This window comes from Perca fluviatilis, chromosome 12, assembly GCF_010015445.1.
Source record: "Perca fluviatilis chromosome 12, GENO_Pfluv_1.0, whole genome shotgun sequence".
NCBI classification, from domain to species: domain Eukaryota; kingdom Metazoa; phylum Chordata; class Actinopteri; order Perciformes; family Percidae; genus Perca; species Perca fluviatilis.
In genome coordinates this window covers 34950979-34975044 of record NC_053123.1, presented here as the reverse complement: position 1 = coordinate 34975044, position 24066 = coordinate 34950979, and the positions used below count along the sequence as shown (strand labels likewise).

General features: G+C 41.1%; 2 protein-coding genes across 2 annotated transcripts in view; both read right to left on the bottom strand.

The window, feature by feature from the left end:
* tgfbr2l (transforming growth factor beta receptor-like) overlaps window positions 1–24066 on the bottom strand; it is a 435413-nt gene that overhangs the window by 81910 nt on the left and 329437 nt on the right. The gene's annotated exons all lie outside the window — the stretch shown is intronic.
* The window catches only part of LOC120570023 (titin-like), a 208193-nt gene that overhangs the window by 60582 nt on the left and 123545 nt on the right, over window positions 1–24066 (bottom strand). Inside the window, 16 exon segments of the mRNA XM_039818258.1 lie at window positions 9779–9877; window positions 10274–10594; window positions 10797–11018; window positions 11748–11819; window positions 11992–12069; window positions 12224–12292; window positions 12811–12882; window positions 13486–13542; window positions 15039–15092; window positions 15356–15394; window positions 17157–17213; window positions 18468–18494; window positions 18620–18697; window positions 18808–19017; window positions 21717–21977; window positions 22800–23067. Coding sequence (XP_039674192.1) covers window positions 9779–9877; window positions 10274–10594; window positions 10797–11018; window positions 11748–11819; window positions 11992–12069; window positions 12224–12292; window positions 12811–12882; window positions 13486–13542; window positions 15039–15092; window positions 15356–15394; window positions 17157–17213; window positions 18468–18494; window positions 18620–18697; window positions 18808–19017; window positions 21717–21977; window positions 22800–23067 — 1984 coding nt within the window.

Below are 24066 nucleotides of genomic sequence, written 5' to 3'. Positions count from 1 at the left end.
TCCCCCTTTCCTGTCTCTCTGTCCTTAAAAGTTCTTTCACTTCCAGCATATTTTTCTGGAGAATCAGACTTTGCATAGGTTACTTTAGGCTCAGTTGCCTCCGAGGCCGTGCTGTCAATTTGTTCCCGTCTTTTTAGGGTCTTCTTTTTGACGGGAACCACTTTGTCTGTTTTAATTTTAACTGGGACTAACTTGGACCTGATTCCTTCAACAGCAATCTCTCTTTCTTCTTTCAAAGAAAGGTCTTTGACCACATCATCATGTGAGATCATTTGTTGTGGAATATCTGCATCTTTATCTTGTATTGTTAGATGTTTCTCAGCTGCTTCCTTCATCACGGGTACCACTGAAGATATTATTTCAACCTCCTCCTGTTTGATTTTTGTTTTTTCAAAAGGGGTTACACTTCCGTATTCATCTGTAGCTGCGACTATCCTGGCCTGGACATCTTCAACTGTAATCTTTTTAGATTTGGCTGACTTTATATCTTTCTGAGCTTCAGCTTTCTTATGAGAAAGTGGTTCTGATATATCTCCTTTGACTGTTTCTTCAGGCCCAGTTTCCTTTGCATCATCTTCCCTCAAAAATTGCTCCTGTTCCTGTCGTGTTTTCTTGTCTTCTGTCAGAGGTGTGTGGCCTTTTTTATCTTTAAATGCGACAAGAACATCCTGAAATTCTTCATCTGTTTGATCTCCAGTCTTTGGTAACTTCTGAAATCTCTTTATCTTTGGTGTTTCTTCCTTCGAGAAGCCATGTTCAAACTTCCCTGTTTTTTGCGTTCTAGTAAACGTTTGAGTATCTTGCTGCACCAAAAACTCGGTCTTTGGTACTTCTTCATCTGAAACTTTTCCTATAATTTGTTTGGCCGTTGTTTTTGGTGTCCCAACTTCAGTTGGAGTCACTTTTACAATTTTATCCTCAACGGTGATATATTTTGATGGGATTTGTTTATCAGCAGCCTCTTTAGTTTTGGCCAACTTGTGTCTTCTCTCCTTCAGGGATATGGATTCCTCTGGAACATCAATTTCCTTATTAGCTGGTGCAAAGTCAGTTTCTTTGACCTCTGTCTGTTTTTCAGGAGCATCTATTATACTTATTATTACTTCCCGTTCTTTAGAAGTTTCTTCCATCATTGGTGCAACTAAGACATTTCTTTTAATCTGTTCCTGTGTTGTTTTGGTTTCTTTAAGAGGAGTTACTTTGAAAGTTGTATCTTTTACTGTGCTGACCTTTTAGTTGTTTTTTTTAAATATAAATTTTTTTTGTTTTCTCCTTCCTTTTTTTTTGTTATTTTTTTTTTTTTTTTTTTATTCACCTCCTTTGTTTTTAGAGTTTTTTTTTTTTTTTTTTTTTTTTTTTCCCCTCCACCATTTTTTTTATTAATTTATTTTTTTTTTTTTTTTTTTTAATTTAAAAAAAAAATAAAAAATATTTTTTTTTTCCCCCTTTTTTTTTTTTTTTTTTTTTTTTTTTTTTTTTTTTTTCATTTAAAATCTATTTCCCTTATTTTTTTTTTTTTTTTTTTGGTTTTTTTTTTTTTTTTTTTTTTTTTTTTTTTCCTTTCTTTTTTAATTTTTTTTTCTTTTTTTTTTTTATTAAAAAATTAATAATTTTTTCTATCTTTTTTTTTTTTTTTTTTTTTTTTTTTTTTTTTTTAATTATACTTGACCTTTAGCTGGTCATGTTCAACTATAATCTCTTGAAGTTTGGTAAGTTTTCCTTGTGGAGATACTTGCTCGCTCTCTGTTTTATCAATTTTCTCTTTCTGGACATCGTCAGCTTTACCTTTGATTGGCTTCTGCTGTCTCTGTTTTTGAGGAACGGCCTCTGGCTTTTCTTTCTCCTCAATAAAAGGCTTTCTTAAAACTTTCTTTGGCTTTGTTTTCTCCTCTTCAGTGGGAACGCATTTCTCTCTGACATCTGACTGAACTTCAACTCTGACATCTTCAGATTTACGTGGAACTTGTGCTTCTTTTCCTTTGTCAGTTCTAGATGGTTGATCTGTACTTGTGACCTGTTTTAACTTAACATCTTTAACTGCAGCCTCTTTAGTTTCGGCTAACTTGTGTCTTCTCTCCTTCAGGGACATGGATTCCTTTGGAGGAATACCGTCTGCCTCATGAATGTCATCATCAGCTGCTGGAAAGTCAGTCTCTCTGATCTCTACAACATTTTCTGGAGCATCTATTACTTCCAGTTCTTTAGTCTGCTCCATTAAAGGTGCAACTAAGACATTTCTTTTAATCTGTTCCTGTGTTGTTGTTGTCTCTTTAAAAGGAGTAACTTTGAAAGTTGTATCTTTTACTGTGCTGACCTTTAGCTGGTCTTGTTCAACTATAATCTCTTGAGGCTGCTGCTGTCGTTCTTGTGGAGATACTGACTTAGTTGTATCAATTTTCTCATCAAACTCAGCACGCTTTGGGATGATTGTTTTAGTTTTTGCATGTTTCTCAGGTGCACCATCTTTAATGGAAGTCACTGTTTGAGGTTTCTCCTTAACTGGGACATACTTTGAAGGGATTTGTTTATCTGCAGCCTCTTTAGTTTTGGCCAACTTGTGTCTTCTCGCCTTCAGGGATAAGGATTCCTTTGGAGGAATACCGTCTGCCACATGAATGTCATCATCAGCTGCTGGAAAGTCAGTCTCTGTGATCTCTACAACATTTTCTGGAGCATCTATTACTTCCAGTTCTTTAGTCTGCTCCATTAAAGGTGCAACTAAGACATTTCTTTTAATCTGTTCCTGTGTTGTTGTTGTCTCTTTAAAAGGAGTAACTTTGAAAGTTGTATCTTTTACTGTGCTGACCTTTAGCTGGTCTTGTTCAACTATAATCTCTTGAGGCTGCTGCTGTCGTTCTTGTGGAGATACTGACTCAGTTGTATCAATTTTCTCATCAAACTCAGCACGCTTTGGGACGATTGTTTTAGTTTTTGCATGTTTCTCAGGTGCACCATCTTTAATGGAAGTCACTGTTTGAGGTTTCTCCTTAACTGGGACAGACTTTGAAGGGATTTGTTTATCTGCAGCCTCTTTAGTTTTGGCCAACTTGTGTCTTCTCTCCTTCAGGGATATAGATTCCTCTGGCACATCAATTTCCTTATTAGCTGGTGCAAAGTCAGTTTCTTTGACTTCAGTCTGATTTTCTGGAGCATCTATTACTTCCAGTTCTTTAGTCTGCTCCATTAAAAGTGCAACTAAGACATTTCTTTTAATCTGTTCCTGTGTTGTAGACTCTTCAGTTTTGGCTAACTTTGGTTCTTGTGTCCTTTCCTGTTTCTTTCCTTCAGTGGCATCTTGTTCTGTCAATGATTTCATGAACATTTTCTCAACAACAGGGGTAGTTGATGCTTTACTTTTAGTTTTTCCATGTCTTGTTTTTATCTTTTCAGTTGCAGGAGGAACAGTGTGTTGTTTATCTACAGTAGTCTCTGGCCGGTCTTTTGGTTGGAATTGGTCTTCTACTTTAACAGCTTTTTCTACTTTAGTGGTGTCTTGTTTTGGGGAACAAGGCTCTACTATTGTTTGTTCCACACCTGGCTCAGTCTGTCCCTGTCTTGGTTTTATCTGTTTAGTTGGAGGAGGAACAATGTGTTCAGTAGTAACCCTCTCTGGCTGGTCTTTTGGTTGTAATTGGTCTTTAACCGTATCTTGTTGAAGGGCATAATGCTCTAGCTTTGTTTGATGTGGCTCAGATTTAACAGATTCTTGTCCTGGTTTTTTCTTTTCTTTTGCACTAACGTGGAGATCTGATGCCGAGAATTGGTCCTCATCTTCCACCGCTGTCTGCCGTCTCACTTTCTGAGCGACTTCTCTCTTTAGAGTCCTGCTCTTTGATAAGGTTTCAGGTTTTTGAAGGTTGTCCTCTGGCATTGATACTGGACGTTTGACTTCTATCGCAGGATGATAAACTGGCATCTCTCGGTCGGGTTTCATCTCCGTTGTTCCTTCCATTGGACAGACTTTGACCAGTTTGTCTTTAAGTGTAACTACTTTAGACAAAATTGATTCAGGCTGAAGCTCTCTGGTTGACTTTTCTACCGTTAAAATTAAGTTATTTTCTTCCTTTCTTTCCTGTTCTTCCTGTTTCATGTCTTGATCTTTTTCTGTGACTGCCTTCGCCTTCAAATCAAACGCTACATCTCCTGCTGGTTGATCTTTTTGTCTGGATGCTCGTATTTTCTTTTTATATACCTCCTCAGGTTTCTGTAATTTGTCAGTCAGTCCTACATCTTTACCATCGGTTTTAGTGACGGTGACGATTTCAGGTGCCTCTTCCTTCAGTAAGTCTTTATCTGTGACAGCTTTAGTCAGTTCCTGGACATCTGGTTTCTTGTCTAACGTTTTCTTTTTCAAAAGTTCAACTTTGCCCTTTTGCATTTCTTTCTTTTGGGTACCTTTTGACACTGCAGACGGACTTTCTTCAATCTTTTGTTCAGCCTTAAGTGAAATATTTAAAGTTTTATCTTTTGTTTCAGCCAATTCACTTTCTTGTTCTAGTCTGATTGGTTTCTCGAACAATGATTTCCGTGTGACAGACTCTGGCGTTGCATACAGCTTTTCCTCTGCTTCCTCAGATTCAACTACGCTAGGTTTGGGCGATTCCTTTCCTATTGGTTTAAAAAGCTCTGAAGAATCAGTTTCTTGTGTCTTTGTGGTTATTTGAATCATTTCAGCCTCTAAAAGCTTTTCTTTTTGGTCTGTTTGCCTTAATGTTTTCTGGAGATTGACTTTTTCTAAAGACGATTTGTCTGTAAAACTGGCAACTTTGGGTTTTCCAACTGTTAATTTATCTTTGAGTCCCTGTGTGATAAAACCTCTCTTTCCAACATCTGCTTCAAAAGACACCATTTGTGTTTCTACCGCCTGTTCAAGATCAGAAACAGCTTCGCATGAACTTTCTGGACTCTCAGATTGACTTTCTCTGCTTTGAGGAGCTTCTTTAGGTACTTTACTAACTCGTTTTTTGTTTTTTATTCCTACGCTCGCTGTTGGAGAATCCGATTTTTGGACAGAAACCTCTTTTTGTTTGGTAGGTTCATCCTGAACTGCCACAACCTTTTTCTTCTTTGATTCACTTCCTGTCAAGATGAGCTTTTCTTTAGTTTTTGGCATGACTCTTGTTTTAAAGCCCGTTGTCTTAAAACCATCAGTAACAGATATATCACCACTTATTTCAGACACTTCATCAAGTTCTTCCATTGCACTTAAAATCTCTTCTTGCCACAAAGATTTAACACTTTCTTCTTCATCCTTGTGATACAGTTTTGCTTCAAACATTTCTCTTTCCACGACGAACGTCTCTGCAGAGGAAGTTTCCTCCGGTACAAAATCCGTCTGAACTTCTGCTCTTTTCTCAGCCTTTAAAAGGCCGACGGTTGACCCTTGAGGGTGGAAGATTTTAAGAGAAAGCACCATGCAGCGGTGCCAAGAGATTAGGAAAAAAACACAGACACAGACATTTGGAGTTAAACAAGACAAACACAGAGATAATAAGAAGTAGAAGTAGGAGCTGACGGAAAATGTGCTGTTGTACCTATCTCTGCTCGCTTTCCTTTTGTGTCAACTTGCGTTTCAGGAGACGAAACGGCAGGAATCGTTGTGGGAATCGTCTCCGCCTCGACTTCTGCTTCTTTAAAGAACAATCAGGTTTTGCTCAACGTAAGATATTAGCATTTTAGAGAAGAAAGAAGACATAAAACCACAAAGGGATAAAAAAAAGGACCCTTTTAAAACGATGCAAAAACAAAGTGATTGAAGAGTAATTTCACCGCTGGTCATGAAATGAGCATGAGACATTTTAACACGGTCCTAGGCAGTTCGTGAAATGGTCACTTTTTTTTATCTATTGATTCGTGTACACGGACACGTTCATCTCGTTTTTTTCGTGGTGCTCAGCACAGAATGGGAAGCATCTATACGGAGGTTGGGTTTAGGAAGAGCCAGCCTGACCCATAAGCGAACTAAGCGTCTGCTCAGGCTACCAGAGGGCCCCCAAGAGCGCTTGAAATGTCTCACAATAGAGCTCATAAAAGAGCCATTCTATTGCTGCTGCTAATAGGTCTCACGTTAGTCATTAAATGCTTATTTGTACATTATGAGTGCTTAGACTAATATTTACAATACACAAGTTGGTTTAGTGCCAAGTGCAGTGGCAATATGTTACAATGTGGAGAGTCCCTAAACCAAATCCTGCTTAGGGCCCCCAAAAGTTTGGGCCGGCCCTGGGTTTAGGAAAAGAAGAACGGGGAAATGAATCGTCATATGCGGGACATGAGTCCTGGTCTCTTGGGTGAAAGTCCTGTGTTGTTTGACCCATCCACCACCTCCCGACCAACCTCCCTGCGCAGATTTTCGTGTTTTCATACTAGTCGTGTTGTTATCACGAAAGATGCTTCCCATTGAAATATATTGGATTAAAATTCATGCTCACCACCACAAAAAAAAACACAAATCAATAGATTGAATAACGTGACCATTTCACGAACTGTCGTGAGACTGGGCTGGACATTTACGAATGAGAGACTGAGGCTGAAATGAAGACACTTGCTGATTGGCCAAGATTTTTGATAAAAAAGGGCAAAAGCAGCATCCAAACAAGGCGTCAAATGAAAGAGTTAACGATGGAAATGGATGATGATGTTAGACTTTCTCTCTGTACCTCTGGAAGCGGTTTGTGATGGCGGGATCCTTCTCTCGCCTGGTTTTGACGGTTTCGTCGGAACCGTATCCTCGATTAAAAGACTTGTTTCTTCTTTTGTCTTTTCAGTTTCGACTCTCTGAGGACGGACGTCTTGGGATTCCTCTTTTTTCTTTTTCTGTTCTGCGATAACCTCAAACTCAGTCTCCTGTTCGACTACTTTTGGCTTCTTAAGCTCGATATCTGTTACCGACTCTTGCGGCTTTACCGTTGGCGTCACCTCTTTAGGCTTTGGTTTTTCAGAAACTTTCTCCTTTTTTCTATCAATTTTCTCATCAGATTTTAGTTTCTTTTCAGCTAGCTCAGGTTTCTTTTTCGGTGCACTAGTTTCATGTTTTTGGGATTCTGAAATGACTGCAGGTTTAATATGAGTTTCCTCCTTTCTACTTGTTTCCTCTTCTATCATTCTTCCTTGAGTGGAACCAACTTTTGCTGGTTTGTCTTTAACCGTGACTTCTCTCTGCTGCATAGTCATTTCTGTAATCTCCTCAATTCTACGGTATTTTTCTTCTGGAATATCTGAAATTATCTCAACATCACGATCGACTGAGTCCGTCAAAACCTTCCCTTTAATTTCCAGCGTTTGAGTTTGTTTTCTTGCTTCCGTGCTGAAAACAACTGCTTTAGTTTGATCTGCTTCTGACCCAGATGGGATCCTTTCTTTGACTAACCTGATTTCTTTGACCATAGTCGTTTCCTCAGCTTTCCTGTCTTCCTGTTGTCTCACGTGTCTCTCTTTGCTTTCTGTTTTAATGCTCATCTCTTTCCCCTTTTTGACACTAGTTTCTTGTTTGGAAACGTCTCTCTTGTCTGACGGCTGTCTCACTGATACGCTGTCTTTCCTCTCATCTGTAATTTCTGTTGGCGACTCAATCGTCTGGATAAAAACTCCCTCTTCGATCTTTTCTCTCGTGGGTTTACGCTGCATCGTTGTGACATCCCTATCTCTGTCAGATTCAGATTCCTGGACAACGGTTTCTTTAGTCAACCTGGTTTCTTTCCTCTTTGAAGAGTCAGTAACAGATATCTCGCCTCTCAGTTCGGACTTTTTATCTCTCGCTTTGTCTGTCGTACTCAAGATGTCTACTTCTGATAACGACACTTTCGTCTGGCCCAGACGCAGAGACGCTTCGTCCTCGTACGAGACTTTGGCGTGTTCTTCCGCCACTTCTTCGTGTTCCCACACCTCCTCCGTGGACGACGCTTTCTCCGTCACGTAGTACACTTCCTGTATCTTCTGAGCTCCTTTTCTTCGCTCTTCGATCTTGACGAGACTCGTCGTCGCTGGAAGTTTTTTAAGAGGTTGTTGAAGAAGAGGCGTCATGCGGCGGCGCCAAGAGGTGAGGACACAAACACAAAGACAAAGCATTAGGAAGAGTTAGAAGAGAGACAACACAGAGATTAATTCAATGGCTAATGCTCGAGTTAAAGATTAAGATGCTGTTAAAGTACTCCATCGGGTTTTGTTTCAGATGGTTTGTACCTTTTTCTGGAGGAGAAAGTTTTTCTCTGGTTCAACCTCTGAGGGCAGAATCTTCTCCATCTTCTTAGTTTGGGTTACTTTTTTTTTTAAAAGAATGGACGAATCCGTTTTGAATCCAAGACGGTGTGTGAGATCGTAAAGAGATCATTTTAAAAGAAGAGGGGTTTAGACATTTAACAAACAAACAGAAAAACACGAAAGAACATAAAACACATCAAGAAATAAGAGACCAAAGAGCGATATAAGATTTTACAAAACCTTTTAAAGAATCGGCAACAGTTCAGTTTGTGACTAGTATGAAAGGATAGATAGATAGATAGATAGTTTTGAAGAATAGTAAATGCATGGAATTTCTTTGGAGACAGATTTTTGACTAAATTAACTGTTTGCTGGTTAAGATTCTCGATTCAATTCCTGGCTTTGGTCGTCTTTAAATTTGCCTTCAATTGTCATTTTGCACAATAACCGAATCCAACATTTGATTTTCGTTGAGTGTACAGTAAGATGTGCCTATAGAAAGTGTCACTGTGACTGGACCGTTGCCGATAGTTCACATGCAAGAAGGAAACACAAAGAGAGATAGAAAGAGTGGAAGTCTGCCTCGGATGTACCTTCAGGAAGAGTTTCTTCTGCCTCTCGTTTAGCTTTCACTTCAGGCAACTTCTCGGGTCTTTTATCTACAGAGATCTTCTCTGTTTGTTTCTTAGAAACCAGTTCAGGTTTAACTTCCTCAGGAGTCTCGTCTGCAGACACCTTGGGAGGAACTTTTACAGGCTTCCTCTCGGGAGGAGCTTTCTCTGCTAACTTTTTCTCCAATGGTCTTTCTGGAACTTTCTCAGGTAATTTTTCGGGCACCCTCTTTGGAGTTTCCTCCATTTTTCTCTCAGGTGCCGGTACTTTCTCCGCGACCCGTTCGGGGGTCTTTTCCTTCACCTCGGCTTTCCCTGGAGGCTCTCTTGGAGGAACTGCTTGGGGTATTTTATCAGGCTGCCATTCGGCTTCAGTCTCCGACACAACTACCTCTTCAAACACCTTCTGAGGTATTTTTTCAGGCACCGCTTCAGGTACGAGTTTCGGTTTGGGCTTCAAAGCTTTAAGAGGGTCGGACACAAAAAACATGCACAAGACATGACTATAAAGATTTGAAAAAAATGTGCTGGCGCACAAATAAAGATGCATTTAAACACAACGGGGAGTTACTTTAGTCAGTTACCCTTCTTAAGAGTTTCTTTCATAGGAAAGAGTTTATTAATAGTTAATAAGTTATTGGTCCTTGCCCATTTAAGATATTTCTTTCGTTTCTTTCTGAAAAGCACTCTGTAACCTTATTAAGAAAAGTGCTCTAGAAATAAAGTTTATTCATCAGCATATCAAATTATATCTTTAAGCAGAATGTTCTGAAGTGCTGCTAGTTTGTTGTAAGGACAATCGGAATCATCCTCTGGGAATCAGAAAATCCGTTGCCGTATCATTTAAACGTATCACGGTAATGTGAGTAACATAAAACCCCCGCTTGTTTAAAACAGACTCAGGACAAGACACCAAACAAAAGTCTGGGTTCTTTACAGAAGAAAGATCCACAGTAACACTAAAGTACCTCTCTCTTTCTTAGTCGGCTCTTCTTTGGGAGGAACGATGGCAGCTTCTGGTTTCTTGGCTGCTTTTGGAAGCTCTGGTGTTTTTTCCTCCACAGGAACTTTAAAGAGTATATTATTCACAGACGTTAGAGGCTTTTCAATGAATTTAAGCTGAGCAGTGTTGTTAAGAGACACTCTATCGAGTGCAAGACGAGAAAAACTCAACTGAATGCGACAAACATGGCGTGCAGCCCCATCGTAAAATCCCAGTAACTAAAGTTAGATAAAAAACCAAATCCACAGAAGTTGAAGAGAGTTTAAGATGCATGTAAGAGTTTTGGTTTTAGTTTGACGGGTTACGGTGGAGATGAAGCTCCCACAAACTAAACTAAACACAAAAAAATGTCAATAAACACTCATGAAACATCACTCCGGATGAGTTAAAGTTGGATAGTTTGAGTTAAGAAGATTAAGAAAAACTCAGAGACCACATCTCAGTCAGAGATGTTGTGTACCTTTCTTCGGAGGTTCCTTTGGTGCCGGCGTCGGCTCTGGTTTGGTCTTCGGAGGTTCTTTTGGTGCCGGCGTCGGCTCTGGTTTGGTCTTCGGAGGTTCGGGTTTCGGTACTTTCACTTCAGCTTCAGCTTCTTTCACTGCCGGTTCTGGTTTGGGGACCACTTTCGGTTCTGTCTTCGTTACGAGAGGCTCAGGTTTACCGACTTCTGCTTTTGGTTTTTCTGGTTCTGGTTTGGCTTTTCGAGCTTCTGGTTCGGGCTTCTTTACTGCAGGTTCAGGCTTGATCTTTGCCGGCTCTGGTTTTGCGGCCTTTTCGGGGACTTAAAGCAACATTTAGTTTAGATAAAGAGCAAAAAAAGACATCCGGGAGAAACAGAAAGTCAAAGATTCGCTTCCACACTCGAAGCTAAACCAACACAGTTCAGACATCTTCAGACACGAGACACACACACACACAGTTAGACTCAACCGTCCTTAAAGTCTTTAAAGTCAACAACACACATCCAAACAAAGCAGAAATACCTTTGGATGGCGGTGTTTCCGGCTTCTTTAGCGCTGCTGGCTTAACTTCAGGTTCAGGCTCGACCTTCGCCACCGGTTTGGCTTCAGGTTCTGCTTTGGGAGCCGGTGTTGGCTTAGGCTTTGATTCAGGTTCTGCTTTGGGTTTGGGTTTGGCTTCAGGCTCAGGCTTAGCTGCAGGCGCCACTTTTTTGGGCTCAGCTGGCACCCGAGGCTTGGGCTCATCTTCAGGTAGGTAACACAGACATTAGCATGTTAGCATGAAGTCGTGGAAGCATCTAAGAGTTATCAAGAGGTGCTCGAGGGAGAGAGAGAGAGACGGGGGTTTTCCGCCATTATAAGGTTTAGGTGCAGCACATAATCCAAATGAATGAAACTAAAAGACTTCTCTCAGATCTAATGATTGTAGTCGGACTTCTTTAACTTTAAGTTTTGTCTTTAAGCTTTTGGAGTGTTATTTATTTATAATCTGCTCTAGCTTTTCCAACGTTTTAGACACAGATATGGTGATAATGTGTAAAAGAGACAGCAAACGACAACAAAGAGACGACAAATGACTACAGAGACCCAAAACAACCCCAAAGAAAACAAAAATGACCAAAACGAGACACAACACGACTACAAAGAGACACAAAATGTATTGAAAAACATAACATTTGCTTGAGGAAGGACACTAAACCCCCCACCAAATAGATGCACCTAAGTCTTCCACAAAGCCAGGGGAAACACTGAGAGAGTGAGATGACACTCGACAGATACACAATAAAGAGTGAAGCTAAGAGCGTTATGACATTAAAACTGCATACAACACAAATACAGGGAACAAAGTAAGATTGAAGTCAGAAAATCAAGAAGAGACAGACATTAAGAGGTGAGAAGCTACGTGGCGGTAAACACAAGTAAGATGCTACTAAAGACGCTGGATAAGACGTCAAACAACAGGAAGTAAAGTACCTTTCTTTGGCACTCCAGGCTTCTCTGCAGGCGGCGAGGGAGCAGCAGCGGGCTTCTTTACCTCCTCTGGTTCTTTTAAGATACATTCAAACACACGATTAACCAGAAAATCAGAAAGAAAACCAGACAACGAAAGGAACAAGAACTGAATCTGAACCACATCGTAACAGAATAGTCAAAGAAAAGGACAATGTCGTCTGCAAAGAGGTTTAGTAAAGAGATGTTAGAAATCACATATCTCTACCTTTGGATGTGGGAACTTTCTTCTCTGGGACTGAAACTGCAGGAATCTTTTCCTCCACCGGCTTTCTGGCTTCTGGTACTTCAACAATGTCAGTAAAATTAAGTGAAATTTCACAACATAACAACATTAAGTGAAAGATCACACAGACACACTAATGTTAAACTATTTGAAAAGTGTATAGACGAATGCATTATTAGACAGGTACATGCCAACATCACAGGTATGTTGGTACCTTTTGGTGGCAACGGCTCCTTCACGGCTGCGGTTGGCTTTTCTTCGGGTTTTTTCTCAGCTTTGGGAACTTAAAAAACACCGATTTGTGTTAGCGACACAAGAAATACGCTGTGCATTCGCAGGTGAAGCAAAGAAGCACAGCGGAAGATAATAATAAGACAGAAAAAGCAACTACAGAGAAGGATAATAAGAAAAAAAAAGCAACAGCAACAAACTACAGTTGAGAGGGGTGGTGATGGCGCAGTGGATATGACACATGCCTTTGGTGTGGGAGACCTGGGTTTGATTCCCACTGCGATACACCAACCAATGTGTCCCTGAGCAAGACACTTAACCCCTAGTTGCTCCAGAAGTGTGTGACATATATAGCAATTGTAAGTCGCTTTGGATAAAAGCGTCAGCTAAATGACATGTAATGTAATGAGTGTTTCTGTAGCAAGAAATAAAAATAAGAGAGGAAAGGAAAAGAATGAACACGAAGCAGAACAAGACAAAACAGTCAAAGATTTTAGTAGTGGAGGACGGACGAATAAGTTAGCATTTTCTGCTGAGCTGCGGCTGGAAGAGTTTCAGGTTTTTTGGTACCTTTTGTTGGGAGTTCCTCTCTCAGTTCAACTTTCTTGGTCTCTACTTTCTCCTCAACGGCAACTCTGGCAGCTAGCGGGAAAACAAGAAAACAGAAAAACATCCAGAATCATCATCACTGTCAGAAAACATTACAGTCTGAAGTTACGGCAGTAAAACCAACTTTTTACGAAAAACCTTAAATATTGTGATTGATGTAACTCTGCGTTCCTTTTAAATTTAGAGCGGGAAAGTCCACTGAGACAATTCTAGACAATTAACTATGTGAAACTCTTACAGACAATAACTTTAAATAGTGTGAGAAGAATCAGAAGCAAACTTACGTTACGTACCGTTATGGTAACCATTAACCAATTAGAAGTGAAATTCAACGCAAAGCAAAAAATATACTTATTATCTACACCCATGCATTCGTAGTGAGAAATTAAGCGCTTTAGGAGGTAAGCAGAAGCCGTAAAAAATAACCAAATTAACCTCAGACTGAAGTTAAGGAACCAAGAGAAGTTATTGGAAAAATGGTAAGAGAGGAAGTCAAAAAGTGAAAGAGGTTAAGGACAAACGTTAAGAGAGAGCCATGGTTATGAGCGGCTCAGACACACACAAACACACACACACACACGGGTATTAACAGACATATCGCCGGCGTCCGGCCTGCGTGTTACTGGGATCCGATACCTTTGGCTGTGGACACCTGTTGTGTTACCGTCTCTTCTGTCCAGCTCTCAAACTTCTCTGAAGGTGCGACAGAAGACGGCAAACATGAGACACTTTGTGCTCGGAAACTACGGATGCCGTTTCACAGTTTAACAAAGTCACAGATCTAAATGTCAGCCTGGACCGCCAGAAACTATTTCAATGAGTTTAAATGTCCTGATGAACGCTCAGCTGAGTTTAAACATCCAGATCAACCAGACGAGCGACTTTGACTGTGAAATGGCGCCACACGAAGTGAGTAAGTGTGTGATGGAGGGATGGAAGATGGGATTAGAGTTAAAAGAGTGAAAAAAGAACATATCCTCAAAGGTTGGACACAAACTAACATGTAAAAACCAACAAAGAGTTTGATATTAAGCCTGCGTGGGCAGAGATCAGTCAGACGACACAATGACAGAGTTATGATGAACGGAAGAGGCAGATTTGGGTAAATTCACATTCTGAGACACTTTCTATTGAGCTTGAATTGAGAGAAATAAATGACTTAATTATTATAATTAAAGATAGACTGCTTATTTGTTTACTGATGACTTTTAGATGAATTGAGTTATTATTTGGTCCATGTTTTCAGAGAGAATAAGGCTGTTTTCACACCTGTAGTTTGTTTGATGACTTTAATGACAGATTTTAATCTGTCATTACAAATCACGCAAGAACGTTCCCTCCTCTTATTGGTCGGATGTGTCTGGGGGGGGGCGGGAGCAAGAAAGGAAATACAGGAAGGAACTCCTGTATTCTGGACGTCTCCGTGGTCAAACCAGCTCATTTCATTTAAATAATCAGACATTGTTTGGGGAGCGACGTTACTGCGTCTGCTATGCTCACCGAGACTTCGCTCCGCTCTGCCGGCGTCTGTCTCCAACTTTAGCAGCAGCTACAGGAGACATCAGCTCAGACTGCTGAACACACCTGACTACAGGAGACATCAGCTCAGACTGCTGAACACACCTGGCTACAGGAGACATCAGCTCAGACTGCTGAACACACCTGACTACAGGAGACATCAGCTCAGACTTGTGGAGTACGTATAGTTGGTGCGGTTAGAGGTCGGATCACGTTCTCACCACAAACGAACTGCTTCAGAGTTGGATTGAAAGCATTACGAGACCTTCTCATCAAGCAGGTCTCGGTACGCAAACAAACTCTAGTTCGATTCAACCGAACTAAACGAGGCAGGTGTGAAAGCGCCCTTAGTTCTTACAGCCATGCCTTATAGTTTCCTAAGATTAAGATTTAAAAGCACATTTCTTTCAGACAACAAATCATGATCAAACTTTTCTTAATCCTTATTATTTATGCTTATTTATTGTACTTTTGTGATGTGCAAAATAAAGACTAAATATTCCGGGGAAGATACAGTATGTACTTAAAAACGTTTTGAATGTTTTAAGGATTGATCGCTCTGAATGAATGACTTCATATAGTTTTTTTCCCAGATCTGCTCTGATGGTTTGATGGATGATGAAGATGATGATGAAGTTTGAGTGAAAAAGAAGAAATACAACATGTTGTACCTCTCTGCTCCACCTTCACCTCTTCTTCATAGTGATACGAATATTCAGCCGATTCTTGAGAAAGCAAAAACGTTGTTTTGTTTCCGTTATTAAAAACAAAGACAATAGTTTTCATACATTGTGAGAAATATGGATTAGTTTGACTGTCAGTGAGGGATTACAACAGTAAAAAAAAAAAAGTAAATGAATTGTGTTTTCACACAGCAGTGTTAAATCAAATCTGTTATTGAAGTATATGACAAAGATAATCACTTTCGTGTTAATTTATTTTTGGTAAAATCCCATCAGGATGTTAAGTATAAAAACACAGTAAATACCTCTACATTCTTCTTCATACTGAAAGAATTCAGCGGATTCTTTAAAAGACAAGAAAAGATCATCATTCATTTTGATGGTAGATCTCAGAGGAAAATGTGGTTTTAATTTGCTACGAAACATCGTCTTTAAATTCAAGGATTTCAGCCAGAGATCCATTAAGATTCACAGAGTCAGTTTAACTTTATGGAAACACGAGCTCAGGGGGTTTCAGTCCAAACTTCTTTTACAGAAGTTGTTTTTACATCTGTGTGATAAAAAGACCGTTTTGTTCAACAGGGACCCTATTTCCCCATGTTTTGGGTCTAACTTGGGGTGGTGATGGCGCAGTGGATATGACACATGCCTTTGGTGTGGGAAATGTTGGTTTGATTCCCACTGCAATACATCAACCAATGTGTCTCTGAGCAAGACACTTAACCCCTAGTTGCTCCAGAGGTGTGCGACCTCTGACATATATAGCAATTGAAAATTGTAAACTAAGGCTACGTTCACACCGTTCTTAATGCCTGATTCTGATTTTTTGCTCAGATCCGATTTTTTGTTTGGCTGTTCACATGACCTTTTAAAATGTGTCTATTGCCGACATCACCTTTTTACGTGAGCCGATCCCCGCCCTGGCGATGCGACGCGCAGTTGGGGAACACTGAGGACAGTCCGCCCCGGTTAACAGCCGCACTAAAAGCAGGGGCGGCCCTCCTCACAAGGAGCCCGAGCAAGGGTTTTGAGGTAAAAGCCACATCAAATCCGCCTTGGCTGTTCACACTGCGGTCGCATTGAAAAAAATCTGATCTGGGTCGGATTCAGGACCACATGTGGAAGTGGCCTGAATCGGATCTGAAAAAATCAGATCTGGGCTAGATTTGAGTGTTCACACTACTTATGAAGAAGCCTGACCTGGTCACTTGACCCCAAAAATCGGATTTGGGCCACTTTGGCCTGCAGTCTGAACGTAGCCTAACTGACTGATGGAAACAGCAATCTTTGAAACTGGACCAGTATTATATGTGAACGCTTTGAACCGGCAGCCACGGACCAAGCTGTAATGTAACCCTACAGGACTAATGTTCAGCAGCAGTTAGAGTCCACTAAAAGTTCTGTTGTTAATAAGTGTCTGACAACATTATGGAAAGGATCCCTTCAGAGATAGACCTTTAAAAACTCTTTAAGACCTTTCTGTTTAACAAAAAACAGCTCTGAAGTCGCTAGCGCTAAACCCACCAGACTCCATTTAAAAAAAAAAAACTTTTAGTGTGTTTATAGCCAATATATTTTCACATGTAAATCAGTAAACTATGTGTTTATTTCAACCAAAACTAGAGTTGTGATGGTTGGAAAAGTGGAAAGACGACCCAAAACGTCTTTTCATAGTTTTATTTTGTTTCTGTCGACTCTGAATGAAGGGTATTTTACAATGCTTAAATCACTGTTTATTTGCATGGAGTCTGGTGCGTTTAGTAAATGCAATTTTGTGGATATTTTTATGTTTATCTTTAACAGAAAGGTTGACCTCCTTAGAGATCCTTTCCATAATGTTGTCAGACATTTAGAATAATAATCTGAGTCTGTGAGAGGCAAAAACAGCACTTTAGTGAAGGTAAATACAAGCTGGACAATCACCGTATTAACATTGCAGTTTGTTTCTCCGCTGCCAACTGCAGCGATCTCACTTAATACTGGACCAAGATTGTTGTTCCCATCAGTCACTTAGACACAGAACCATAGGAACATGGGGTCCAGGTTGAAAAAAACAGTAGTTACCCTTTAAAGTGAAGTGAAACCTGCTTCTGATTCCAGTCTTACCTTGAATGGCGACCGATGAAGGCACTTCAGGCCTCTGAACTGAGGAGTCTGGCACATCTACAGAATATGGAATATGGTTCATACCAAAACTTTATTTCAGAGAAACAGGACTGCGTGTACAGTAGTGTTTGGAAGATGCTCTTGTTTCCCAGCGTTTGCCAGAGTTGTTGAAAGGCTTAAAATAAAGACAGTTTGTTTCTGCAATATTACATGTATAAATGTGTCCTGTAATCTGTACAGATCCCTAAATCTTGATGCAGGAAAGATGCACGGAAAAGATACAGAAAAAGCAGTTGTGTTCACGTGAACAGGGCCTGTTAAGCTCAGTTCAGAACAAAGATTCTGGACGAGACGAGTGTAAACTTTTGTCTCCCTGCAAGTCTCCGGTGTGAAAGCTGCCAGTTTCCACCAATGAGACGAGACGCTGTATCATCTCCATAGAAATTACTATATGTACTTCTCTTCTTCAGACTTTCCGGGCCCTACTTTAACGATCTGAGCGCACGGTGTGAAGCGCCTGGTGCAGGTGTGTTTAGGGCGTGTCCAAATCCACTTTTGCTAGTTTGACTGTGGAAAAAAGTGTCTCTGTGTGCCGGGCGCCTGGTTCTAAAGAGTTGTACTTAGTGTCTTCATTAATCAGAGGTGTGTTTGCACATGCAATCAACCAATCAGAGATCATCTCCCATTCCCTTTAAAAGCCAGGCGCGTTTGGACCTTGGAGCATTGCTGTTATGATGGAGGATTGTAGAGCGCCCTCTGGTGGACAAACTATGCAACACCAACACTCAGAACATGGTTGAAGGGTGTTTCGCCCGTTTTTATTTTTTAAATATTAATTTATTGGCCATTTTAAAAGCCGAGTCCGATAGTTTGGAAAATGCCTAATATCGGCCGATATATCGTAATATCGGCTCTAATAAAGATCTATAAAGTGTTACAAAAAAAGGAGTTGAAAAAAAGTTGAATATTTTTTTTTAAAAAGTTGAATATTTTTGAAAAAGATAAGTTGAATATTTTTTTGAAAAAAGTTGAATATTTTTTTGAAAAAAGTTGAATATTTGTTGAAAAAAAAAGTTGAATATTTGTTGAAAAAATAAGTTGAATATTTGTTGAAAAAAAGTTGAATATTTTTGAAAAAAAAAGTTGAATATTTTTGAAAGAAAAAGTTGAATATTTTTGAAAAAAAGTTGAATATTTTTGAAAGAAAAAGTTGAATGTAAAAGCCTGGATTACAGAGATGAATAAACATATAAATAAAGACTCTGGTGGAGACGGGGAAACAAGAGGATGTCTAGAAAACAAAATACTTACCGAAGGGCACCATTGCTAGTTCAATTTCTGTGAAAGAGGGGTGGGAGAGGGGGGAGAGTGAACAAGGTGTCAGACAACATAGAGACACACAACCAGACCAAAGCTGCACAGAAACACAGAAAAAGGATGGGTCGTCTGACTAGGAACTGTACCTTTGCCAGACAAATAAAGCTCAGCCGTGCTCTTAGCCTCTCCTCGGGGCTCCAACCTCACAATCACTGAGTACACGCCTACACGGGATTATTAATGAAGACGTTTAGTGCTCAGGTCATGAAAACAGAAATCTACAGGGCTTTGTGACGGGCCGCTAGGGGGCTCGTCTGGCCAGCGCTCTACACACCTTCGTCTTCCACGGCCACGTTTCGGATGACCATGAAATGTCTTCGGCCCTCGCTCGTGAAGTTGTACTTGGGGCTCTCTCGCAGCTCCCAGGTGTCTTTGTACCACGAAACGACCGCGTTGTCGAAGGACACCTCGCACTCAAAGGTGGCCGACTGGCGCTCGTTGACTTCGATGTTGTGGATGCGTTTGGTGAAATGAATTTGTTCAGCTAGAACAGATAAAGACGTGAATGGGTAAACGGGTTTGGTCATCACAGCTGGGAATGTATGACAACACTTGAAATGGTAGTCTTCTCATCGACACAACATCCACACGGTTAGAAATGGGTTCATGGGACGGTTATGATGACGGGTTGTTGGGAGGGTGGGTGGGGAGGGGGAGGGGATTTGAGTCGAGAACCGTAGACTGTTAATATTATTGGACAAAGCCGGTGCTGCAAATGCGGAAGTGCCTTAAACCTGCTTTCTATCTGAATTCCTGCAGGGGGAGACTCCTTAAACCTGCAATATATCTGAATTCCTGCAGGGGGAGACTCCTTAAACCTGCATTATATCTGAATTCCTGTAGGGGGAGACTCCTTAAACCTGCATTATATCTGAATTCCTGCAGGGGGAGACTCCTTAAACCTGCATTATATCTGAATTCCTGTAGGGGGAGACTCCTTAAACCTGCATTATATCTGAATTCCTGTAGGGGGAGACTCCTTAAACCTGCATTATATCTGAATTCCTGTAGGGGGAGACTCTTAAACCTGTATTATATCTGAATTCCTGTAGGGGGAGACTCCTTAAACCTGCATTATATCTGAATTCCTGTAGGGGGAGACTCCTTAAACCTGCATTATATCTGACTTCCTGCAGGGGGAGACTCCTTAAACCTGCTTTCTGTCTGAATTCCTGCAGGGGGAGACTCCTTAAACCTGCATTATATCTGAATTCCTGCAGGGGGCGACACGTGCGGTTGTAAAGGAGGTCTATTTCTGTAGAAGTCTATGAGAAAGTGACCCACTTCTCACTTGATGTATTACCTCAGTAAACATTTCCATAATGAGTTCATGGTCTCAATCGCTAGTTTTAAGTCTTCTACAACACAGAATGATGTTCATTTAGTGAATTATGGTCTCGTTGATTTTAAAATCGGCGATAAAACAGGGAGTGTTTAAGGGCATGGCTATGATGTGATTGACAGTCTGCGGCCTGTCTTATATGTAATATAACTATGGGACAAAGATATATTTAAAACCTAGCGAAGCTACATCTTACCTCGAATTATGTAGGCTAGCTTTCAGCAGCAGATTGCCGGTGAAAGTGTGTAACGTAACGTAGCGTGTAAGCAGCGTAGCCAACTCTCAGCTAACGTCACAGTCAGATAGCGCCCAACAGTCTACGGCTCCTCCCTCCATCCTCCCTCTCATCTAAAATCCTCACATCCCCAAACAGGATGGATGCGCCCCTAACGGCAAACTCGACGACTCACAGCAGATCTCCACCTACCAATGGGTGGCGTCACACATGCTCTGTCCATTAATATTAACCGTCGAGACGGACGTAGAAAAAGACAATGATTGAGATGATGGCAGAACGGTTTGTATGAGATAATCCAGGAGAGGAGAGGCGTGAAGAGGGTTAAGAGAGAGGGAGACTCATCCCATAAGAAAGGGACAAGGATTAAAAAAAATCTGAATTAGCTGCACAGCTCCCTCTTATAGCTAAACTGCAAAGCAGTTGCCTTTTTAGTAAACGTAATTAAAAATGTAAATTTGGGCTTTTGCAGAACAGAAAAAGACAAGAAATGATGATCACAGGAAGTGTTTATGGGACGGTTATGATGACGGGAGGATGTATTTGAGTCGAGACGGACAGAAAAACACAACAAACGTTTTTTTTGCAAGATAATCCACGAGAGGAGAGGCGTGAAGAGGGGTTAAGAAAAAGAAAAAAGTTGAATATTTTTGGAAAAATAGGTTTTATATTTTTGGAAAAATAAGTTAAATATTTTTGGAAAAATAAGTTAAATATTCCTGCAGGGGGAGACTCCTTAAACCTGCATTATATCTGAATTCCTGCAGGGGGAGACTCCTTAAACCTGCATTATATCTGAATTCCAGCAGGGGGAGACTCCTTAAACCTGCATTATATCTGAATTCCTGCAGGGGGAGACTCCTTAAACCTGCATTATATCTGAATTCCTGCAGGGGGAGACTCCTTAAACCTGTATTATATCTGAATTCCTGCAGGGGGAGACTCCTTAAACCTACATTATATCTGAATTCCTGCAGGGGGAGACTCCTTAAACCTGCATTATATCTGAATTCCTGCAGGGGGAGACTCCTTAAACCTGCATTATATCTGAATTCCTGCAGGGGGAGACTCCTTAAACCTGCATTATATCTGAATTCCTGCAGGGGGAGAATCCTTAAACCTGTATTATATCTGAATTCCTGCAGGGGGAGACTCCTTAAACCTGCATTATATCTGAATTCCTGCAGGGGGAGACTCCTTAAACCTGTATTATATCTGAATTCCTGCAGGGGGAGACTCCTTAAACCTGTATTATATCTGAATTCCTGCAGGGGGAGACTCCTTAAACCTGCATTATATCTGAATTCCTGCAGGGGGAGACTCCTTAAACCTGCATTCTCTTTTATGATTAGTTATGATGACGGGAGGATGGATTTGAGTCGAGACGGACATAAAAGCACAACAAACGCTTTTTTTTTTTGCAAGATAATCCACGAGAGGAGAGGTGTGAAGAGGGGTTAAGACAGAGGAAGACAAATCCCAGAAGAAAGAGATTAGAAAAAAAGAGGGCAAAATGCCAAAATCCATTAGTGTCAGAGTTGGATGAGGGGAGTCGAAAGAGGTTAGTGGTCGGGCAGAGCATCCACCACGGCTCCCGGGTACCAACCTTCGACCCAGAGATCGGCCGAGGACTCCAGGTTTTGGTACCGGCAGCTGTACCGGCCCTGGTCTTCACTTCTCAGGTCCGTGATCACGAGCTTCTGGACTTTGTGTTTCACCTGGGACGCGTACCTGCCCTTCATCTCTAAGCGCTTTCCGTTTTTAAACCACTGAGCCTCTACGTTAGGCACGGACAACTGACAAGACAGAGAGCACGCCTGGCCTTCCTTACCGGACGTGTCCTGCAGGTGCTTCTCCACCTCGGCCTCTGGAAGACACAAAGAGGGACACGCAAAGTCTGTTAGGGAGGGGTTAAAGCTCGCTGAGCTGTCATGTGACATATTACATCTAGAGATGGTCCGATACCGATACCAGTATCTGTGTGTGTGTGTGTGTGTGTCTGTGTGTGTCTCAATCTTTGTGTGTGTGTGTGTCAGTGTGTGTGTCTGTGTGTGTCTCAATCTTTGTGTGTGTGTGTGTGTGTGTGTGTATGTGTGTGTGTGTCCGTCCTGTAGGTCTCTGTGTGTGTGTCTCTATCTGTGTGTGTGTGTGTGTGTGTGTGTGTGTGTGTGTGTGTCTCTATCTTTGTGTGTGTGTGTGTGTGTGTGTGTATGTGTGTCTGTCCTGTAGGTCTCTGTGTGTGTGTCTCTATCTTTGTGTGTGTGTGTGTGTATGTGTGTGTGTCTCTATCTTTGTGTGTGTGTGTGTGTGTGTGTGTGTGTATGTGTGTGTTTGTGTGTGTGTGTGTGTATGTGTGTTTGTGTGTGTGTGTGTGTATGTATGTGTGTGTGTTTGTGTGTGTCTGTCTGTGTGTGCATGTGTCCTGTAGGTCTGTGTGTGTGTATGTGTATGTGTGTCTGTCTGTGTGTGCATGTGTGTTTTGTGTGTGTGTGTGTGTGTGTGTGGGTCTCCGAGGCTAATGTCTGAACTCCCTCTAGTGGACAGAACGTAGAACAACAACCACCACATGCTGATTAGCCTGAGTAGTAAACATTACTAATAGGCTGAATTATGAGCCCTAAATAATCAAATACAATTCCAATATTAATGCTATTCCAGAGGAAGTTTGCCAGCTGTTTCCGGTACTGACCGGTGACGACGAGCTTGGCGCTGGAGATGTGCGGCCCGCAGACCACGCGGTAGTTCCCCTGATCCGCCGGCGTGCACCTGCGGATGCGGAGCAGGTGGCGGTCTCCGATGATGCTGATGTCGTACTTGTCGCTGGTGTCCAGTTTCTGCGTGCCCTTGTACCAGGACAGCGTGATCTCGGGGTAGTTGATCTTCACCTCGCACTCAAACTCCGCCTCCTTGTTGGCGAAGACGGACTGATCCGAGATGTCCTTCACCACGGTGACGGGCTGCGGGACACACAACACACACGTTAACTCGCTCTAGTGGTTTCTATAACTATCCTCGTGTCCTCGGGGGTCAAATCTGACCCATTTTCAAAACGTTTCTATATCAGAAATTTGGGTTTCATTAGTAGTAGAGGGGTGTGCATGCAACAAACTGTACGCCATAATGGGTAATGACAACCAACTTATTTATTTATTAATTATGGGGAACTGTGTGGTGTGTGGGAATGTGTGTTTATGTGTGAGCTGCTGGACACTCGAATTCCCATGGGGATGAATAAAGTATCTTCTATCTATTTATCTATCTAACCAAATTGTAAAAAAAAAAATTATAATAACGTGGATGGCTCCCTACAATGCTCTTCACAAATAAAATGAAATAAAATAAATGATCAGTTCCCTACTTTCATTGAATTTGGTTCTTTTATTAAATTTTATGGCATTTGAAGAAAAAACTTGAGAAAAGAACTTCGGTAGAAGAGACCAAAACATGTCGGAGAAAGCCTCAAAAACAACAACAAAAATGTCATAAAAAACGCTGAAAGAAATCCGACAAAGACATCGCGAAAAAGTGCCAGAAGTTCGGTGAAAGTGACAAAGACATCGAGAAAAAAAGTGACAGAAATGTCGCAGAAAAGCTTAAAAAAACAGCAAATATGTCTTTAAAAAATCGCAGGAAAAACCAGAACTTCGTGAAAAGTGACAAAAGTGTCTTGCGGTTTTAATTTTAATATTCTGACCCAGAAAAACTGAAAGTTGCATCTTGCATGGCCGACGGGAAGACGACACAAGGGTTAATGAATCCTACTCTGAAGTCTCCAGAAGAACAGTTCTCTCTGAAAATGCAAACTTATTAGTCGGTCCTTCACTGCTGAAATCTTTGACTGTTTAGTCTCGTTCCACTTGGTTTTTATGTGTTTCCTTTCCTCTCTTTGATTTTTCCTCCTACAGAGAGGCAAGGCTGAATTCACACCCTTGAGTTAGTGTTAATTTCGGCAGACG